The following is a 19321-nucleotide window of genomic DNA, read 5'->3' as shown; positions in this document are numbered from 1 at the left end:
ATGTGTCATCTTATTTTTTTACAAGAGCTTAATAATCCATAGTATGCATGAAAACCAAAACATTAGTCTTACAGAAAATAGCTAAATGTTGATTCCTTTATAACAAGGGTAATATATCAAATGAGGCTTCACTTTCCAATGACGCTCACTTTTCTCCTTTGAGAGGGACGTTCTCTAATAACAAGCACTAAAATGATCAGTTTTATTTTAGACAAACCTAAATTCCCAAGGACAGAGACTGGTGCATAGCAGTTGAAGAGCTGCTAAGTTCTGTTCTTAGCTTAGCCCATCCACCGTGAGATTCACGGCTGGGCGATGGGGACCAGGAAGGCTCCTTAACTCCGCAACATGGTTGTGGTGAAAGCAGACTTGGACTAAGGGAACTTTAATTTCTCTCTATTTGTGTTCACTTACTTTTTCTTTTCTGTCTGCCACCCTAGCACACCGGCACTTACAGAATGAGAATCTATGAGAGAGATGACTTCAGAGGACAAATGTCAGAGATCACAGACGATTGTCTCTCTCTTCAGGACCGCTTCCACCTCACTGAGATCCACTCCCTCAACGTGCTGGAGGGCTCCTGGGTCCTTTACGAGCTGCCCAACTACAGGGGAAGGCAGTACCTCCTGAGGCCGGGGGAGTACAGGAGATATCTTGACTGGGGGGCGATGAATGCCAAAGCTGGTTCTTTAAGACGGGTGACAGATTTTTACTGAAGTATTTTCATTCTCCATTTTTCTCCTTTAGAATCTAATAAAAGATTTAGCTTGTGTTTCTGGCACTAATAGAGTCCTGCCTTTCTTTTAATCTATTAGGACTTCAAAAGCAATAATGGCACTTGACCAGACATGATAACATATGTTTTCAAGATGGGGAACAACCTCTTATAAGGGGAATTAAGTAGAGGATATTATTGCCAGCATTCTTTTAAAGGCTAGGCCATGTAGGCTCAAAGTTCAGTTCAACTGGGCTCAACCCATTTGTGGTTAATCTTACAAAGATATCTTTACAGTTACAATAATAAACAAGTACTTATTGAAACACCTCAAGTTATCCCTCCAGGTTATCCCCACCATCTTCCCTATATAGTCCAAGTCTTAATTGATTAGGAAAGCCATTCTCATCTAGACTCTTACTTTAGCCCCATAAACAAACAAATAAATGAACTGGTCCTCTTACCTACTGCACTCCCCTTATCCTTCTAACAGCCTCCATCCCTTTTCTCCCATTTCCAATACCTCATACCTCCATGAGATTTCCCAATAGAATTCACTGTCTCTTTGCTATATGTGCTTTGTACAAAATTTTCAGGATTTTTACCAAAAACCATATGCACATAGGAAAACTCTGCCTCCTATCATTTTTTTTTTTCTGGCCATGCTGCAAGTGGGTCTTAGTTCCCCTTCCAGGGATCGAACCCACACCCCCTACAGTGGAAGCACAGAGTCTTAACCACTTGACGGCCAGAGTAGTCCCTGCCTCCCATCATTTTAATGGGAGTAAAGTACTGTGACCATATATGAAAAATAAGGGACTTCCCTGATGGTGCAGTGGTTAAGAATCCTCCTGCCAATGCAGGGGATACGGGTTCCATCCCTGGGCTGGGACGATCCCACATGCCGCAGAGCAACTAAGCCTGTGCACCACAAATACTGAGCCTGAGTTCTAGAGCCCGCATGCCACAAGTACTGAAGCTTGCACGCTCTAGGGCCTGCATGATGCAACTACTGAGCCTGCGTGCTGCAACTACTGAAGCCCATGCACCTAGAGCCCGTGCTCCGCAACAAGAGAAGCCACCGCAATGAGAATCCCGGGCACTGCAATGAGAAGTAGCCCCTGCTGGCCACAACTAGGGAAAGCCCACACGCAGCAATGAAGATCCAATGCAGCCAAACTAATAATAATAATAATAATAAAGAAAAATAATACTAAATCAAAAAAGGGCACTAAAATTTTCTGGAGAAGTTTGCTTGTTTGATTGATTTGTTTTCTTTATTTTAAAAACATAGATTAAGGTCACTAATGAAAAATTACAACATAATAAATTAAATAAATTAAAAATAGGGGAATGAAAAAATTGGGTCAGAAGAAAAGCAAGAGAGAGAGAGAGAGATGGAGCCAGGAGTGAAGTTTGAGCCCAAACTGGGGACTATAAACGCACTTTGGTGGCTGAAGTTAGAACCAGATTTGGATCCAGCAGCCAAGACGTAGAAGGAAACATGATCAGTTCCATGACTGACAGAGTCCATAAGACAAATAAATTAATTCTTCAATTAATTCCCAGTACTGAAACCTAAAAGAAAATTTTCTTGTGGGTCCTAGTAAAGAAGATACTGAGTAAACAACGTCCTCAATAACATCCTGTGATAATTAAATACGGTTCTTAGCACTGTTTCTTATATAGTTCCCCAATGAAGCTGACAGCTTCAGGTCAAAATTCATCTGAAGTACCCCATCCTTTGAGATTCTAATAAATGGCTCAAAGCTCATCTCACAGCAGGTGGGAGACTTATGTACCCACTTCTTCCAACACACATATACCCAATGTTTCTTGGAATTCTGGAGAGGAGACGAGTTGTTTATGCTTTTTCCAGTTACTCTCCACTCTGAACTCCTGCCTTGTCATTGAGTGGATCCACACTGACCCAAAGTGGAGACATAGTGCCTTTTCCTTGAACTCCTGAACCATTTCTCACATAAAGCATTAATGTGTGCAGCCAGCTTTGTTATAGAGGTTGTGAGGGGAGAGATGCAAGTTTAGATCACAATAGCACAACAGTATCAAGTTTAATATTGGATGACCCTGCTCTAGTCTGCAAGCTCCAACCTGCTGCTGGGTGGCCTGGTCTTTCTCTTCCTTGCTCCTCTCTTCTCTGTCCTTAGATGTACCCACATGGTTGCTCATTCTCTGTAGAGTCTCCTTCCATCTCACGCATTCAAGGGCTCCATATCCACCACCCAAGTGGCTTATTACCAGAGCAAGCATATAATTTGTTGCTTATCCTGAGTCATTTTTGAGAGTTAGTGTGTTCTATTAAGGATTACACTGGAGCAAGAGGCATGAACCAGGACCGTTCCAGGCAAGCTGAGGCACATGGTAAGGCTCTTTATAAAGGTTCCGTCCCTGGAAAATAGATTCTTGTATTATTTGATATTAATTGTTCCTAAATCTCAGCTCTTTAACCTTTAAACTCCCAAAACTAGTGTTGGCTTCCTGGAGACATTAGCCAGGGTCTTCTGTCAATAATAATACAGCAAACATGAATGAGAAAGCCAAAAGCTTCTTGCAGTGCCAAGTTTTACATTATTTGCCTAGTAGGCTTAAAATCACAGACATCAGACATGGAAATTATCCTGAAACACCTGAAATGAAGGCACATAAAATTAGAGACCCTGGATCTCATTGATCAAGTTTGCAAGTTGCTTCCCTTCCTGGGGCACAGGCAAAGAGAATGCTATCCACCCTCTAATCCCAACTTAAAGAAAAGGTCAACAGTGGGGAGTGGCCAGGGAAAGACATTATACCCAAACTAACTCCTAATCTACCCTTCCTCCTTCTCTCTATCCTCTCTCCAAACACTGGGACCTTGAAGAGATGAGTGTCTGAGGTGAAAGCAGAGAAGGGATACCCTACAGGATCCCACTAACCTTCTCCCCATGAAGATGAACCAACAATTTGAGATAACCCTGGTATCAGCCTACATACCCTACACACACTAGTATTTCCTGTATATCCTAGTTTGTTATAAGTCCAGATTTTAAAGCTTTTTCTTCCCTTTTTCTCCTCTTTTCTCCCTTTGAATCCACAGTGTCTTCTGGACTAACCTTACAAAAGTTCCACCAAGCACAGAAACTGAAGTAGCAGCTATTCCATAAAAGTGTCAAGACCCCACTCTATTGAGCTACACCCTCAAAATGTTCTCCTCACTATGGGTTCCCTCTCCAGTTTTCCTTCCCCATTGTCAAGGGGTAGGTCCTGATGTAAGCAGGTGTCTTATTCCATCCCCTCTGGACTTTTGGAGTTCAAATTTTCTTCTTTGTGGGTTTGTTAAAGCAAAACTGACAGTCACAACCACCTGTTGCTTAAACAAGAAGGCGTATTGTTTTTGTTTCTTTTTTTCAAATTTTTATTTTATTTTTGTTTATTTATTTTGGGCTGTGTGGGGTCTTAGTTACAGCACATGGGATGTTCGTTGAAGCATGCGGACTTCTTTGTTGCAGCATGCAAACTCTTAGTTGCAACATGCATGTGGGATCTAGTTCCCTGACCAGGGATCGAGCTCTGGTCCCCGGCATTGGGAGCGTGGGGTCTTAGCCATTGGACCACCGGGGAAGTCCCAAGACGTATTGTTCTTGTCGATGAAAAATTAATCAGTCAATTTAAGAAAGAATTGGAAACTTTTATTCGAGCCAAATTTGAGGATTATAACCTGGGAAGAGCATCTCAGGAAGCTCTGAGAACTGTTCCGCCTGTTAGAAGTCAAGACACAGTGTATATATAAGTTTTTTGAGACAGAGGGCTGTACATTAAATGACATATTATTGACAGTTTACATAATCCAGATTTAAGCGCCATCGTGGTGGGTCACGTGACCCTTTACAAGCTCTAGAAGGAATGTTGGACTTATCTGGTGGCACAGTGGTTAAGAATCCACCTGCCAATGCAGGGGACACAGGTTCGAGCCCTGGTCCGGGAAGATCCCACATGGCACAGAGTAACTAAGCCCGTGTGCCACAACTACTGAGTGTGCACGCTAGAGCCCTCGAGCCACAACTACTGAAGCCCGCGAGCCTAGAGCCCGTGCTCCACAACAAGAGAGGCCACAGCGATGAGAAGCCCGCACACCGTAACGAAGAGTAGCCCTCACTCGCAGCAACTAGAGAAAGCCTGCGCACAGCAAGGAAGACCCAACACAGCCAAAAATAAATAAATAAATATTTATTTATTTAAAAAAGAAAACCAAAAAGAAGGAATGTTATCTTTTAAGGAGTTGTCTTTTTGGTGCTAGGAGAACATTGCTGTTTATGGTTGAGCAGGTATTCTTGATGATGGGGGAGGTTTGGTTGATGTATAATGCAGATACACAATGCGGCGGGGAAAGGGGAAGCCAAAGGGCAGAAAAGAATTTTTATGTTGAAATTTTTCTTGCCTTTCCATAAAATATGAGTTTTATTTCACATTTTGAACATGAAAATTCATTTGTTCCAAGAGGAATGCCATAGGAGTTAAGCAGACGTGGGTCAATGATTGCTTCCTGTCTTCATGTCAGTTACTGAATGGCCATCAAAGACAAGCCAAGAAAGAGAACCAGAGGCTGGTGTTATGATGGTGATCTCCGGGTCCTTACCCAGTCTCCTTGTTTGGGAGAGTTTGGTCTACGTGGCCGCCAACCAAATGACCTCTTCTCATTTAACCAAGCACGTATATGATAAAAATGCTACATTAATTATCAATACTAGGAAGCAAACATGTGGGTAGTAAGGTCAACAGTTGACTGGACCTCAGACACTAGCAAAACTCTGGAATTGGACACTGCTGTTGTAACAGTAATTTGGCGTCTCAGGAGACATAAAATTAGAATCACGAAGGAGCAGAGGGCTTAGGGGACAGCACAGTTCTGTTATCTCTCTTTTGCTTACTCATCTCGCCTATTATAAATGCCCATTAAATAGACCAAATGCAGGGTGCTTGTGTCATCCTACACATTGAAAGTTGCAAATGCTGAACTTTGATGTGAGCGTGTAGGCCTGTTGCGCTGAGCATTTGAAAGAGGTCCCGTGGACTATTACAACGATGAATTTCAGACGAGGGAATAACGCACATATCCCCCAGACATTTATTGAGTAAACTGTATGGGCCAATTCATTTTTCCAGTCAGTGAGAATACAAAAGTAAAGATGGGTGGCAGGGCGGTGGGGCGGGGATTAACATATACACATTACTATACATAAAATAGTAAACAACAAGGACCTCATATATAGCACAGGGGACTATACTCAATAACCCATAAGGGAAAATCATCTGAAAAAGAATAGATATAAATATATGTATAACTGAATCACTACACCTGAAACTAACAGAACGCTGTATATCAGCTATACACACAGACACACACACACACACAAAGAAAAGAAAGGAAAAGAAAAGAAAAGAAGAAGGAATAAATCAGAGTAGTGTTTTTCAAAGTTTGGTCCAAGAACAACCTGCTGCTGCCAGTTAAAATGCAGATTCCTAGAGTCTTTTCCAGATCTAATGATGCAGAGTCTCAGAAGAGGGTAGAGCCTGGCAATTAGCATTTTTAATAAGCACAGGTGATTCTTAATGCATCCTGGAATTTGAAAAACACTAGATGATTTCTAAAGTTCCTTCCATATCTACATTTTTACCACAAAATGGCTTTGTGGTGGAGACATTTTTCAGGCATCTTTGAGAGAGACAAATGGGCTGAAGTCATCCTTAATAATGTCTCACTATTACTAATATCAAACGTTTATTCAGTGCTCATTTGTGCCAAGTATGTGTCAAACACATTAAACACATAATCCCATTTATTCAGGTCAATGTCCTTTAGCCAAAAGCCACCAGACACACCTGTTGTGAAACAAAGGGGTTTGTTACTGGTTACAGTGACGGAGAGAACATACACCATGGGGAAGCGTGGACTGTCTCCGTAAGAGGGTTAGAAAGAACTATGATAGGATTTCTACATTGGTTGGGTGACTTGGAGAAATGCCTAAAAAGGCAGAAGTTGGACTTCCCTGGTGGTCCAGTGGTTAGGACTCCACACTTTCACTGCATGGGGCACGGGTTCAATCCCTGGTTGGGGAACTAAGATCCCACATGCTGCTCGGTGTGGCCAAAAAAACATAAAATAAATAATACAATAAAAAGCAGGAGTTCACTAAATTGGATGTTGTCAGACAGCAAGGGTAATTTTATGATTGGATATCTTAATAGATCTACTCATGGGGAAGGGAGCAAAGAACAAGGATAAAGCTGCAATTGATAAACAAGTAGCAGTTAATCATTTTGGCTGAGAGAGGGCCTGTGTCTGGTATTTTGTGGGTGGCACATTCGCTTTGTTTTTGCCTATGCTTAGACAAAATTATGAAGTGGCCTTATTTTGTCTCATTTCATCATGGTCTCAGGGTAACCTTGCCTCAGTTGGTATTTTGTGAGATTGTTTATGTCTAATAGGGAAATATGGCCTAGCTCTGAGGGCCAGGCCAGCTTCCAAATATTAGAGGCTGCCGGCCCTTTCTTTCTTTCTTTCCTTTCTTTCATTCTTTCTTTCTTTCTTTCTTTCTCTCTCTCTCTCATTCGACATACTATATCCCATGATATAAGTATTATGAAATAACTCCTGCTCTGAGACGTTGTGTGGCTTGCCAAGTTCATGTGGTTACTAAGTGGACATTCTGAGTCCACGAAGCTTTACTGCCTTCCCCTGGTAAAGGGAAAGCAGTCTATAAAGCAACATACTTCTCAGTCTTGAACTCAATGGTCATAAAAACCTTTCTTCTGGTTCTTATCACAAGTCGGCTACGAGGGGCTGGTTTCCAGTTATATGAAGCGTACTCACCAAAGAGGAAGTTAAAAGCTATGCCTTAAAGCATTGTCAAAACTAGCAAAAATCAGAATCCAGATTTGTGTCCTGTACTGGATTGACAAGTCCTGTGAAGAAAGCAGTTTTAAGATACAGTGGTCTCTGTGGTCCAGAAAAACTAGTGCTTGTGGCATTCTGCTTCACCCACAGCCTCTCTGGAATTCTGGGGCACTTACATAAAGACATAGATTTTTTCCCCCATAATACACAGGGCATAAATGAATCATATGTATAGAGACGTGAGTTTCAGGTCAAAAGTTCAGACTGATGTGCTGATAAATTTATAAAACACTAAGAATCCAAATAAAAGCAACTCTAGGGACTCATCCAGAACCCGAACAGGACAGCGTTAGAATATACCAGAGAATGAGGGCAGACTAGACAGGCATTTCCACTGAATGCAGCATGTAAAAGCGAACCATAAAATCCCCTTACTCACCCCCGGGGCCCCTTTTGTGTTGTTCTTGCCAACACAGCAGCCGTCCTGCTATATAGACCCGCTGCGCTGCCGGGGCCCCATCACACTGAACTTGCATCATCCGTGTCAACCAGCCATGGGGAAGGTAAACGGAACACAAGTGAAATAAAATAGAGGGGGGAAAAATGCCTTGCTACAAGATCTGTTATGGGGAGCAAATGATTTAATTTTGAATTATACTTCCTTTGTAGATCACCTTCTACGAGGACCGGGGCTTCCAGGGCCGCTGCTACGAGTGCAGCAGCGACTGCCCTAACCTGCAGCCCTACTTCAGCCGCTGCAACTCCATCCGGGTGGACAGCGGCTGCTGGATGCTCTACGAGCGCCCCAACTACCAGGGCCACCAGTACTTCCTGCGGCGCGGCGACTACCCCGAATACCAGCAGTGGATGGGCCTCAACGACTCCGTCCGCTCCTGCCGCCTCATCCCCCCAGTGAGTGTGGCTCTGTCTTTGCCTTCCTCTCTTTGGAAATCAAAGCCATTAAAAACTGTCAGCCTTCAACCAAATCGTTCCACCTGGAGAGCAGAAAGGGGGAGTGACCCCAATGCACGCAGTCCATTCTAGAAGGGTGTCCCAGACAGCAAGCCGTTCTTCATGAACTCTGTGGTGGTTTTCCTAAAATCACATATTCCCAGTGTTTCACGTTTTAAACGGAATCCAAAATGAAAAGACTCAATAACAAAAAGCAGAACATAGAAGAGACTGAAGTTATCATCTGTTCGAGTTATAATTCCTTTTTCTTGTATTGAAGTATAGTTGATTTACAATGTTCTGTTAATGTCTGCTGTACAGCAAAGTGATTCAGTTATACATATATACATTCTTCTTTTTATATTCTTTTCCATTATGGTTTTTCACCAGATACTGCATATGGTTCTCTGGGCTATACAGTAGGACCTTGTTGTTTATCCACTCTATATATAATAGTTTGCCTCTGCTAACCCCAAACTACTCCCACTACAAGATATAATTTCTTTTTTTTTTTTCAAGATATAATTTCTTAAAGTGGTCATTCCAAGCCATATCAACTCAGAAATCCAATAGATCACAACTTATAAATACAATCTGGTTCTGTTTAATTGATAAAAATACTTTTGCTTGCTTTGGCTTACTTTTCTATTTGATTATCCTGCTAGAGAAGACAGGCCCCCTGGCTTCTATTCTGATTTTGTAGGCAGTACCTATTAGCTCACCTAGAGGTAGAAATTAGAGGAAAGGCCACATCCAAAAATAAAGTTTGAGATTCAGTCTTTCCTAGAGAGTGATGGCAGAGTTCTTAGAAGAATGTGTAGAAGTGTGGGAGCATGAGATATGGTGTCATCCAAACAGAGCTGCAAGAAGACCATTCCTGCTGCTGAGGGAATGAGGAAGTGGAGGGTAGGAGGCCAGAAAGGAAGCTTAAGAGTCACATAGGTTGAAATTTGAACTGCAAATGAAGTTATGAAAAGAGATGTAGGGAAGATGTGTCATCTTATTTTTTTACAAGAGCTTAATAATCCATAGTATGCATGAAAACCAAAACATTAGTCTTACAGAAAATAGCTAAATGTTGATTCCTTTATAACAAGGGTAATATATCAAATGAGGCTTCACTTTCCAATGACGCTCACTTTTCTCCTTTGAGAGGGACGTTCTCTAATAACAAGCACTAAAATGATCAGTTTTATTTTAGACAAACCTAAATTCCCAAGGACAGAGACTGGTGCATAGCAGTTGAAGAGCTGCTAAGTTCTGTTCTTAGCTTAGCCCATCCACCGTGAGATTCACGGCTGGGCGATGGGGACCAGGAAGGCTCCTTAACTCCGCAACATGGTTGTGGTGAAAGCAGACTTGGACTAAGGGAACTTTAATTTCTCTCTATTTGTGTTCACTTACTTTTTCTTTTCTGTCTGCCACCCTAGCACACCGGCACTTACAGAATGAGAATCTATGAGAGAGATGACTTCAGAGGACAAATGTCAGAGATCACAGACGATTGTCTCTCTCTTCAGGACCGCTTCCACCTCACTGAGATCCACTCCCTCAACGTGCTGGAGGGCTCCTGGGTCCTTTACGAGCTGCCCAACTACAGGGGAAGGCAGTACCTCCTGAGGCCGGGGGAGTACAGGAGATATCTTGACTGGGGGGCGATGAATGCCAAAGCTGGTTCTCTAAGACGGGTGACAGATTTTTACTGAAGTATTTTCATTCTTCACTTTTCTCCTTTAGAATCTAATAAAAGATTTAGCTTGTGTTTCTGGCACTAATAGAGTCCTGCCTTTCTTTTAATCTATTAGGACTTCAAAAGCAATAATGGCACTTGACCAGACATGATAACATATGTTTTCAAGATGGGGAACAACCTCCTATAAGGGGAATTAAGTAGAGGATATTATTGCCAGCATTCCTTTAAAGGCTAGGCCATGTAGGCTCAAAGTTCAGTTCAACTGGGCTCAACCCATTTGTGGTTAATCTTACAAAGATATCTTTACAGTTACAATAATAAACAAGTACTTATTGAAACACCTCAAGTTATCCCTCCAGGTTATCCCCACCATCTTCCCTATATAGTCCAAGTCTTAATTGATAAGGAAAGCCATTCTCATCTAGACTCTTACTTTAGCCCCATAAACAAACAAATAAATGAACTGGTCCTCTTACCTACTGCACTTCTTATCCTTCTAACAGCCTCCATTCCTTTTCTCCCATTTCCAATACCTCATACCTCCATGAGATTTCCCAATAGAATTCACTGTCTCTTTGCTATATGTGCTTTGTACAAAATTTTCAGGATTTTTACCAAAAACCACATGCACATAGGAAAACTCTGCCTCCTATCATTTTTTTTTTTCTGGCCATGCTGCATGTGGGTCTTAGTTCCCCTTCCAGGGATCGAACCCACACCCCCTACAGTGGAAGCACGGAGTCTTAACCACTGGACGGCCAGAGTAGTCCCTGCCTCCCATCATTTTAATGGGAGTAAAGTACTATGACCATATATGAAAAATAAGGGACTTCGGTGGTGGCGCAGTGGTTAAGAATACTCCTGCCAATGCAGTGGATACGGGTTCGATCCCTGGGCTGTGAAGATCACACGTGCTGCGGAGCCACTAAGCCCATGCACCACAACTACTGAGCCTGAGCTCTAGAGCCTGCACGCCACAAGTACTGAAGCCCATGTGCCTAGAGCCTGTGCTCCGCAACAAGAGAGGCCACCGCGATGACAAGCCCACGTACCATACGAAGAGTAGCCCCCGCTCGCCGGAACTAGAGAGCCTGGGTGCAGCGAGGAAGACCCAATGCAGCCAAAAATAAATAAATATTTAATTTAAAAAAACAAAAAGAAGGAATGTTATCTTTTAAGGAGTTGCCTTGTTGGTGCTAGGAGAATGTTGCTGTTTATGGTTGAGCAGGTATTCTTGATGACGGAGGAGGTTTGGTTGATGTATAATGCAGATAAACAATGCTGGGGCGAGAGGAGAGGCCAAAGGGCAGAAAAGAATTTTTATGTTGAAATTTTTCTTGCCTTGCCATAAAATATGAATTTTATTTCACATTTTGAACATGAAAATCCATTTGTTCCAAGAGGAATGCCATAGGAGTTAAGCAGACGTGGGTCAATGATTGCTTCCTGTCTTCATGTCAGTTACTGAATGGCCATCAAAGACAAGCCAAGAAAGAGAACCAGAGGCTGATGTTATGATGGTGATCTCCGGGTCCTTACCCAGTCTCCTTGTTTGGGAGAGTTTGGTCTACGTGGCCGCCAACCAAATGACCTCTTCTCATTTAACCAAGCACGTATATGATAAAAATGCTACATTAATTATCAATACTAGGAAGCAAACATGTGGGTAGTAAGGTCAACAGTTGACTGGACCTCAGACACTAGCAAAACTCTGGAATTGGACACTGCTGTTGTAACAGTAATTTGGCGTCTCAGGAGACATAAAATTAGAATTACGAAGGAGCAGAGGGCTTAGGGGACAGCACAGTTCTGTTTTCTCTCTTTTGCTTACTCATCTCGCCTATTATAAATGCCCATTAAATAGATCAAATGCAGGGTGCTTGTGTCATCCTACACATTGAAAGTTGCAAATGCTGAACTTTGATGTGAGTGTGTAGGCCCGTTGCGCTGAGCATTTGAAAGAGGTCCCGTGGACTATTACAACGATGAATTTCAGACAAGGGAATAACGCTCATATACCCCAGACATTTATTGAGTAAACTTTATGGGCCAGTTCATTTTTCCAGTTAGTGAGAATACAAAAGTAAAGATGGGTGGCAGGGCGGTGGGGCAGGGAGATAAATTAGGAGTTTGGGATTAACATAAACACATTACTATACATAAAATAGTAAACAACAAGGACCTCATATATAGCACAGGGGACTATACTCAATAACCCATAAGGGAAAATCATCTGAAAAAGAATAGATATAAATATATGTATAACTGAATCGCTACACCTGAAACTAACAGAACACTGTAAATCAGCTACACACACACACACACAAGGAAAAGAAAGGAAAAGAAAAGAAAAGAAGAAGGAATAAATCAGAGTAGTGTTTTTCAAAGTTTGGTCCAAGAACAACCTGCTGCTGCCAGTTAAAATGCAGATTCCTAGAGTCTTTTCCAGATCTAATGATGCAGAGTCTCAGAAGAGGGTAGAGCCTGGCAATTAGCATTTTTAATAAGCACAGGTGATTCTTAATGCATCCTGGAATTTGAAAAACACTAGATGATTTCTAAAGTTCCTTCCATATCTACATTTTTACCACAAAATGGCTTTGTGGTGGAGACAATTTTCAGGCATCTTTGAGAGAGACAAATGGGCTGAAGTCATCCTTAATAATGTCTCACTATTACTAATATCAAACGTTTATTCAGTGCTCATTTGTGCCAAGTATGTGCCAAACACATTAAACACATAATCCCATTTATTCAGGTCAATGTCCTTTAGCCAAAAGCCACCAGACACACCTGTTGTGAAACAAAGGGGTTTGTTACTGGTTACAGTGACGGAGAGAACATACACCATGGGGAAGCGTGGACTGTCTCCGTAAGAGGGTTAGAAAGAACTATGACAGGATTTCTACATTGGTTGGGTGACTTGGGGAAGTGCCTAAAAAGGCAGAAGTTGGACTTCCCTGGTGGTCCAGTGGTTAGGACTCCGCACTTTCACTGCAGGGGGCACAGGTTCAATCCCTGGTCGGGGAACTAAGATCCCACATGCTGCTCGGTGCGGCCAAAAAAACATAAAATAAACAATAAAATAAAAAGTGGGCTTCCCTGGTGGCGCAGTGGTTGAGAGTCTGCCTGCCAGTGCAGGGGACACAGTTTCAAGCCCTGGTCTGGGAAGATTCCACATGCCGCGGAGCAACTAGGCCCGTGAGCCACAGCTACTGAGCATGCGTGTCTGGAGCCTGTGCTCCACAACAAGAGAGGCCGCGATAGTGAGAGGCCCACGCACCGCGATGAAGAGTGGCCCCCGCTTGCCGCCACTAGAGAAAGCCCGCGCACAGAAACGAAGACCCAACACAGCAAAAATAAATAAATAAATAAATAAATAAATTTTTAAAATAAATAAAGTAAAAAGCAGGAGTTCACTAAATTGGATGTTGTCAGACAGCAAGGGTAATTTTATGATTGGATATCTTAATAGATCTACCCATGGGGAAGGGAGCAAAGAACAAGGATTAAGCTGCAATTGATAAAGAAGTAGCAGTTAATCATTTTGGCTGAGAGAGGGCCTGTGTCTGGTATTTTGTGGGTGGCACATTCGCTTTGTTTTTGCCTATGCTTAGACAAAATTATGAAGTGGCCTTATTTTGTCTCATTTCATCATGGTCTCAGGGTAACCTTGCCTCAGTTGGTATTTTGTGAGATTGTTTATGTCTAATAGGGAAATATGGCCTAGCTCTGAGGGCCAGGCCAGCTTCCAAATATTAGAGGCTGCCGGCCCTTTCTTTCTTTCTTTCCTTTCTCTCTTTCTTTCTTTCTCTCTCATTCAACATACTATATCCCATGAGATAAGTATTATGAAATAACTCCTGCTCTGAGAGGTTGTGTGGCTTGCCAAGTTCATGTGGCTACAAAGTGGACATTCTGAGTCCACGAAGCTTTACTGCCTTCCCCTGGTAAGGGGAAAGCAATCTATAAAGCAATATACTTCTCAGTCTTAAACCCAATGGTCATAAAAACCTTTCTTCTGGTTCTTATCACAAGTTGGCTACGAGGGGCTGGTTTCCAGTTATATGAAGCATACTCACCAAAGAGGAAGTTAAAAGCTATGCCTTAAAGCATTGTCAAAACTAGCAAAAATCAGAATCCAGATTTGTGTCCTGTACTGGATTGACAAGTCCTGTGAAGAAAGCAGTTTTAAGATACAGTGGTCTCTGTGGTCCAGAAAAACTAGTGCTTGTGGCATGCTGCTTCACCCACAGCCTCTCTGGAATTCTGGGGCACTTACATAAAGACATGGATTTTTCTCCCAATATACACAGGGCATAAATGAATCATATGTATAGAGACGTGAGTTTCAGGTCAAAAGTTCAGACTGATGTGCTGATAAATTTATAAAACACTAAGAATCCAAATAAAAGCAACTCTAGGGACTCATCCAGAACCCGAACAGGACAGCGTTAGAATATACCAGAGAATGAGGGCAGACTAGACAGGCATTTCCACTGAATGCAGCATGTAAAAGCGATCCATAAAATCCCCTTACTCACCCCCGGGGCCCCTTTTGTGTTGTTCTTGCCAACACAGCAGCCGTCCTGCTATATAGACCCGCTGCGCTGCCGGGGCCCCATCACACTGAACTTGCATCATCTGTGTCAACCAGCCATGGGGAAGGTAAACGGAACACAAGTGAAATAAAATGGAGGGGGGAAAAATGCCTCTGTACAAGATCTATTATGGGGAGCAAATGATTTAATTTTGAATTATACTCCCTTTGTAGATCACCTTCTACGAGGACCGGGGCTTCCAGGGCCGCCACTACGAGTGCAGCAGCGACTGCCCCAACCTGCAGCCCTACTTCAGCCGCTGCAACTCCATCCGGGTGGACAGCGGCTGCTGGATGCTCTACGAGCGCCCCAACTACCAGGGCCACCAGTACTTCCTGCGGCGCGGCGACTACCCCGAATACCAGCAGTGGATGGGCTTCAACGACTCCATCCGCTCCTGCTGTCTCATCCCCCACGTGAGTTCAGCTTGATTCCAATCATGCCACCTGAGTGTCCTCACTCTGTTATTGATGGATGTTAGGGCGAGGGAGGTTTTCCTTTAAATACACCTAAGGGTTAAGTGGGCTTTGGGTAGCTGCCAAAGCCCAGGTAGATCCCAGCAGAAAAACAGCAGAGAATATAAGGAAGACTTCACTTAGGGAAAGAGTCAGTTTTGTTTTTATTCTTTGCTGCCATTAGGTCGGTCAAAGCTTGTCTGTAACAAATGTATTATCACAATGGGATATAAAACAAACTTGCACGTGGGAAGCTGTTTAGGCATAAGAAGGCAGTATTTCTAACAAGTTAATTTTTACCTATAGTAAAGGAATTGATAATGAACAAATTAGATAGTTTCCACTGCAGACTAGTAAAAATGGAAAACTCTGTTGTTAATATAGGCTATTCAAAGCTATCTTTCAATTTTGGAAAAGGTAATTTTTCTTAATTTGGAAAATCAGTTGAATTCTGGTTTCAGACTATTTAAACAAATTTTCCACCAAAGGGTGTGATTTTTTAAAATCCTGTTTTAGTGGTAAATGTATGTGTATATGTATATAACTTTGGGAGATAATACTCTTATTAAAATATAGGCAAAATACTTATCATTTTCCCCCAAAATGTAGGTTTATCACCTAGGAATCAAGAAATTATGTAATTCAGAATTAGGTATCAAGATATTTGAGTTCATGATGGATTCTAACCCAGACCTTGAACTTCTTAAAAACTCCATCTCTCACATAAGAAATAGAAAATGAGCATTTGTTAAATGCTAGTAGAACACAGACCCGTATGAAGCATTCACAGCAATTTCAGAGTCTCAGTTTTGACACTGACAATCTCATGCCCCAACCTGCCAAGTTCATCTCTTGTTTGGTTGCTTTTTCTGCTCTTTCTCTTTGTGGACCGAGCAGACAAGCTCCCACAGGCTGCGGTTGTATGAGAGAGAGGATCACAAAGGCCTCATGGTGGAGCTGAGCGAGGACTGCTCCTGCATCCAGGACCGCTTCCACCTGAATGAGGTCCGCTCCCTCCACGTGCTGGAGGGCTGCTGGGTCCTCTATGAGATGCCCAGCTACTGCGGCCGGCAGTACCTGCTGCGACCCCAAGAGTACAGGCGCTACCAAGACTGGGGGGCCATGGATGCTAAGGCCGGCTCTGTGCGGAGGGTGGTGGATTTATACTGAAATAGTTTCCCACTACCGTTTTCTCACTTTGGAACCTAATAAAGTATTTAGTCTGTATTGTTGGCAATCGCTGGCTTCTGTCTTTCTTTCATTGTGTGCCCATTAATTCACCTGTAAATACTCCCTCTTAGAGATTGAGGAGTGGATAAGAGGTGGCGGGGTCTGTTCTAGAAGAGCATCAAGGTAGAATGAGTTTTGAACAAGGCTCAGAAGTGGGGGTGGAGAAAGGAGAGAGCCTGTCTGAGAAATAAAGGCAGATCAAAGGAGAGAGATGGGAGAGGGTGACTGGTGAGAAGGGAGGCATTCAGTTGAGGGCCTAAGGAACAGCATTCCAGGAGTTCCCATCTGATCCAAGAAGTAGCTGTAAGCCACAGAGTCACAGGTGAGTGGTGAGGGCAGCCCATTTGGAAGAAGCCTGATTAGACTATATAAGGAATTATACTTTTGTTTCCTTTCAAGCACAGTAATATATAACTAATGCCAGGGCTGCCATCAGCCATTGCCATACTTTTGGACTCAGCTGAAGACACTCCTTCTTACTCTAAAACAGCTCCTGACCAGGGTGCACCCATTGGCCAGTACAGCTGCTGGACCAAACACTGAGTGAATTTTAGAAACTGCACAGCTGTTCACAGTGCCCAGCTATTGCAAATAAATTAATGAGATACACATTAATATTTTAAATAGATTTGCCTGATATAGTGTACCACAAACAATAAAAAGTTCTTTACTACAAAAAAGCAGGCTCAAATTTAAAGGCACATTGAAGAAAGCCATAATTTCTAGAGCCCTCTGATTGAAGTAAAATCTGCTTGCTCACAAGGGAAGCCCTGCATATTAAAAAAAAAAAATGAAAATTCTTTCATCAGTAGAAAATTAATTTATTTTTAACTTGAAGTTTTCCCTCCAAAGTGAAAGTCTCCCATAATCTTACTACTTTACACATCCTATAAAGAAAGAAGTGGAGGGGTCCCTCTGATCCCACACTTCATTGCTAGCCCTTCTGTACATTTGGTGGGTACCCTTCTTGAATTTTCCCTCATTTATATAGCTATCTCATGAAACACATATTTTTATTTCTTTACAAAAATGAAATCATGCTGTACATATTAGTCTGCAACTTGCTTTTATCAATAAAATGTAATGTGGTATGGACATCTATCTAGGTCAGTACCTTATTCTGTTAATGGCTGCATTGTGTTCCATTGTTGGAGGTTCCCTAGATTATTTAACCATTTATTCACTAGTGATTGGGCTTTTCCAATTTTGCTTTTCCAAACAAGGCTGCAACGAATATCGTCATACATATACCTTTATCGACACACGCCACAGTTTCTGGAGGATAGAGACCTAGAAGTGAGACTGCCCACTCAGTGCAAGTTATTTTTTCTTTTAATGGACTGCGCAATTATTAGCCACCAAGGAGCCTACCTTCTTTGAGTTAGGGACATCACCATTTGCTGAGCACCTACCATAGGCTTGCCGTGTACAGCACTGGGGATGAGAAAACAAACAAACCAAACAAACAGAAGGCATTGTCCCTACTGCCACAGAACTCTACACAGAAATAATACTAAATACTGACACCAAACAATAAATACATAATCACTTTTTTTTTGGTCAAGTACTTCCCAAGTACTAAATAACACATATGTAATCACTTGTTTATCAAGTGCTGTTGCTAAGAAGTTTTAAGGCATCCCATGACGCATCTCTAGGAGGAAAAATGGAGCAATATTTATTTATATATTTCTCGTGAGATGTGTTTTCATTCCTTAACATTTGGGGAGGGAAAGTGTTTTCTTGGCATGACATACACATTTAGAACTTAATTACATACCTTTCTGTGACACTTTTTTTTTTCCTGTTTTGGAACAACACCTCCAATGAAAACAGTTTCCTGTGAATAGGAAAAAAACTGTTTTTGACACAGCAGACAAAATGTTGTATCTCAGGAGTAGCCAGTTCCGGCCTTTGGCCCTTTGGCTGGGGAACGGGAGACCAGGAAGGCACAGGTCACTGTTTCTCTATCATGACCTCCTCCAGCTGACCTCCTTTTTTCTCGCCCCTCCTCCCACCTCAACCCCACCTCCACCCCCTAAATTTCTGCCCCTTTATTCCTTTCTCGAGCCCACTGGTCTTGAGGTACAAGCCTCCATTGGAATCCTCCAATGTACCTCCTGTCCGTCAGGAGAAATTTTAACAATCCAGAACTACAAAATCTGTCTTTTTCTTATGCTAAACATGCTTAAGACGCACATATAGCAATTCTAATAACAATCCAAACATTTAATAAATGTCTTATTTTCTCTCTCTTTTTTCTCTCACACAAAATCACAGGGAGCTTGCAATCCAACAAGAAGTGGACTTTTTCTTCTTTAGAATTCCAAAAGAGAAATGTTGAGGAACCAGGTTCCAATCACTTTTACAGTCGGTTTTGTGCCTTTACTGGTGAATCATACATCTTCAGTAAAGGATTCTGAGAAGAATAAAGATTCATTATAGTTAATGAGAGTGGTCGTAGACAGGGATGAAAATGCTTGAGTAATTCTACTTTATTTAAAATGAAAATGTCATGTGACACAAGAAGAGTATGATAGTTTTCTAGTATAAGCCCCATTTGACGAACATTATCTTGAAGGTGAAAAAAATTAGCTCAATCACATAAAAAGCTTATATATTGGACAAATTAAGCCTTTTATTTACAACACTTATGAAAAAAACTGGGGCTAAATTAAACTTAGTAACACGTCCAGGGAGGTGGGATGAATTGGGAGATTGGGATTGACATATATACACAATTGATACTATGTATAAAATAGATAACCAATGAGAACCTACTGT

General features: G+C 42.1%; 3 protein-coding genes across 3 annotated transcripts in view; all 3 read left to right on the top strand.

Annotated features, from left to right (window-relative positions):
* LOC309663405 (gamma-crystallin B-like) overlaps positions 1–1365 on the top strand; it is a 309600-nt gene extending 308235 nt beyond the window's left edge. Inside the window, exon 3 of the mRNA XM_082467410.1 lies at positions 441–1365. Within this exon, the coding sequence (XP_082323536.1) occupies positions 441–716 (276 nt within the window). The 3' untranslated portion in view covers positions 717–1365. The remainder of the gene's footprint in view (positions 1–440) is intronic.
* A 6796-nt stretch (positions 1366–8161) lies between these two features.
* LOC309662245 (gamma-crystallin B) lies at positions 8162–12356 on the top strand (the record flags this gene model as incomplete). Its single annotated transcript, XM_082464718.1, has 3 exons — positions 8162–8170; positions 8277–8519; positions 9989–12356. The coding sequence occupies 3 exons, from the start codon at positions 8162–8164 to the stop codon at positions 10262–10264; spliced, it is 528 nt and encodes a 175-aa protein (XP_082320844.1). The 3' UTR covers positions 10265–12356.
* Positions 12357–14754: 2398 nt separating this feature from the next.
* LOC309662244 (gamma-crystallin C) lies at positions 14755–17199 on the top strand (the record flags this gene model as incomplete). The annotated part of the gene is made up of 3 exons (XM_082464717.1): positions 14755–14919; positions 15026–15268; positions 16202–17199. The coding sequence occupies 3 exons, from the start codon at positions 14755–14757 to the stop codon at positions 16475–16477; spliced, it is 684 nt and encodes a 227-aa protein (XP_082320843.1). The 3' UTR covers positions 16478–17199.
* Positions 17200–19321: the final 2122 nt, after the last annotated feature.

This window comes from Balaenoptera physalus (assembly GCF_965194825.1).
Source record: "Balaenoptera physalus genome assembly, chromosome: 6".
Classification (NCBI taxonomy): domain Eukaryota; kingdom Metazoa; phylum Chordata; class Mammalia; order Artiodactyla; family Balaenopteridae; genus Balaenoptera; species Balaenoptera physalus.
Note: the sequence above shows the minus strand (reverse complement) of the source record. Positions and strands in the feature narration are given on the sequence as shown.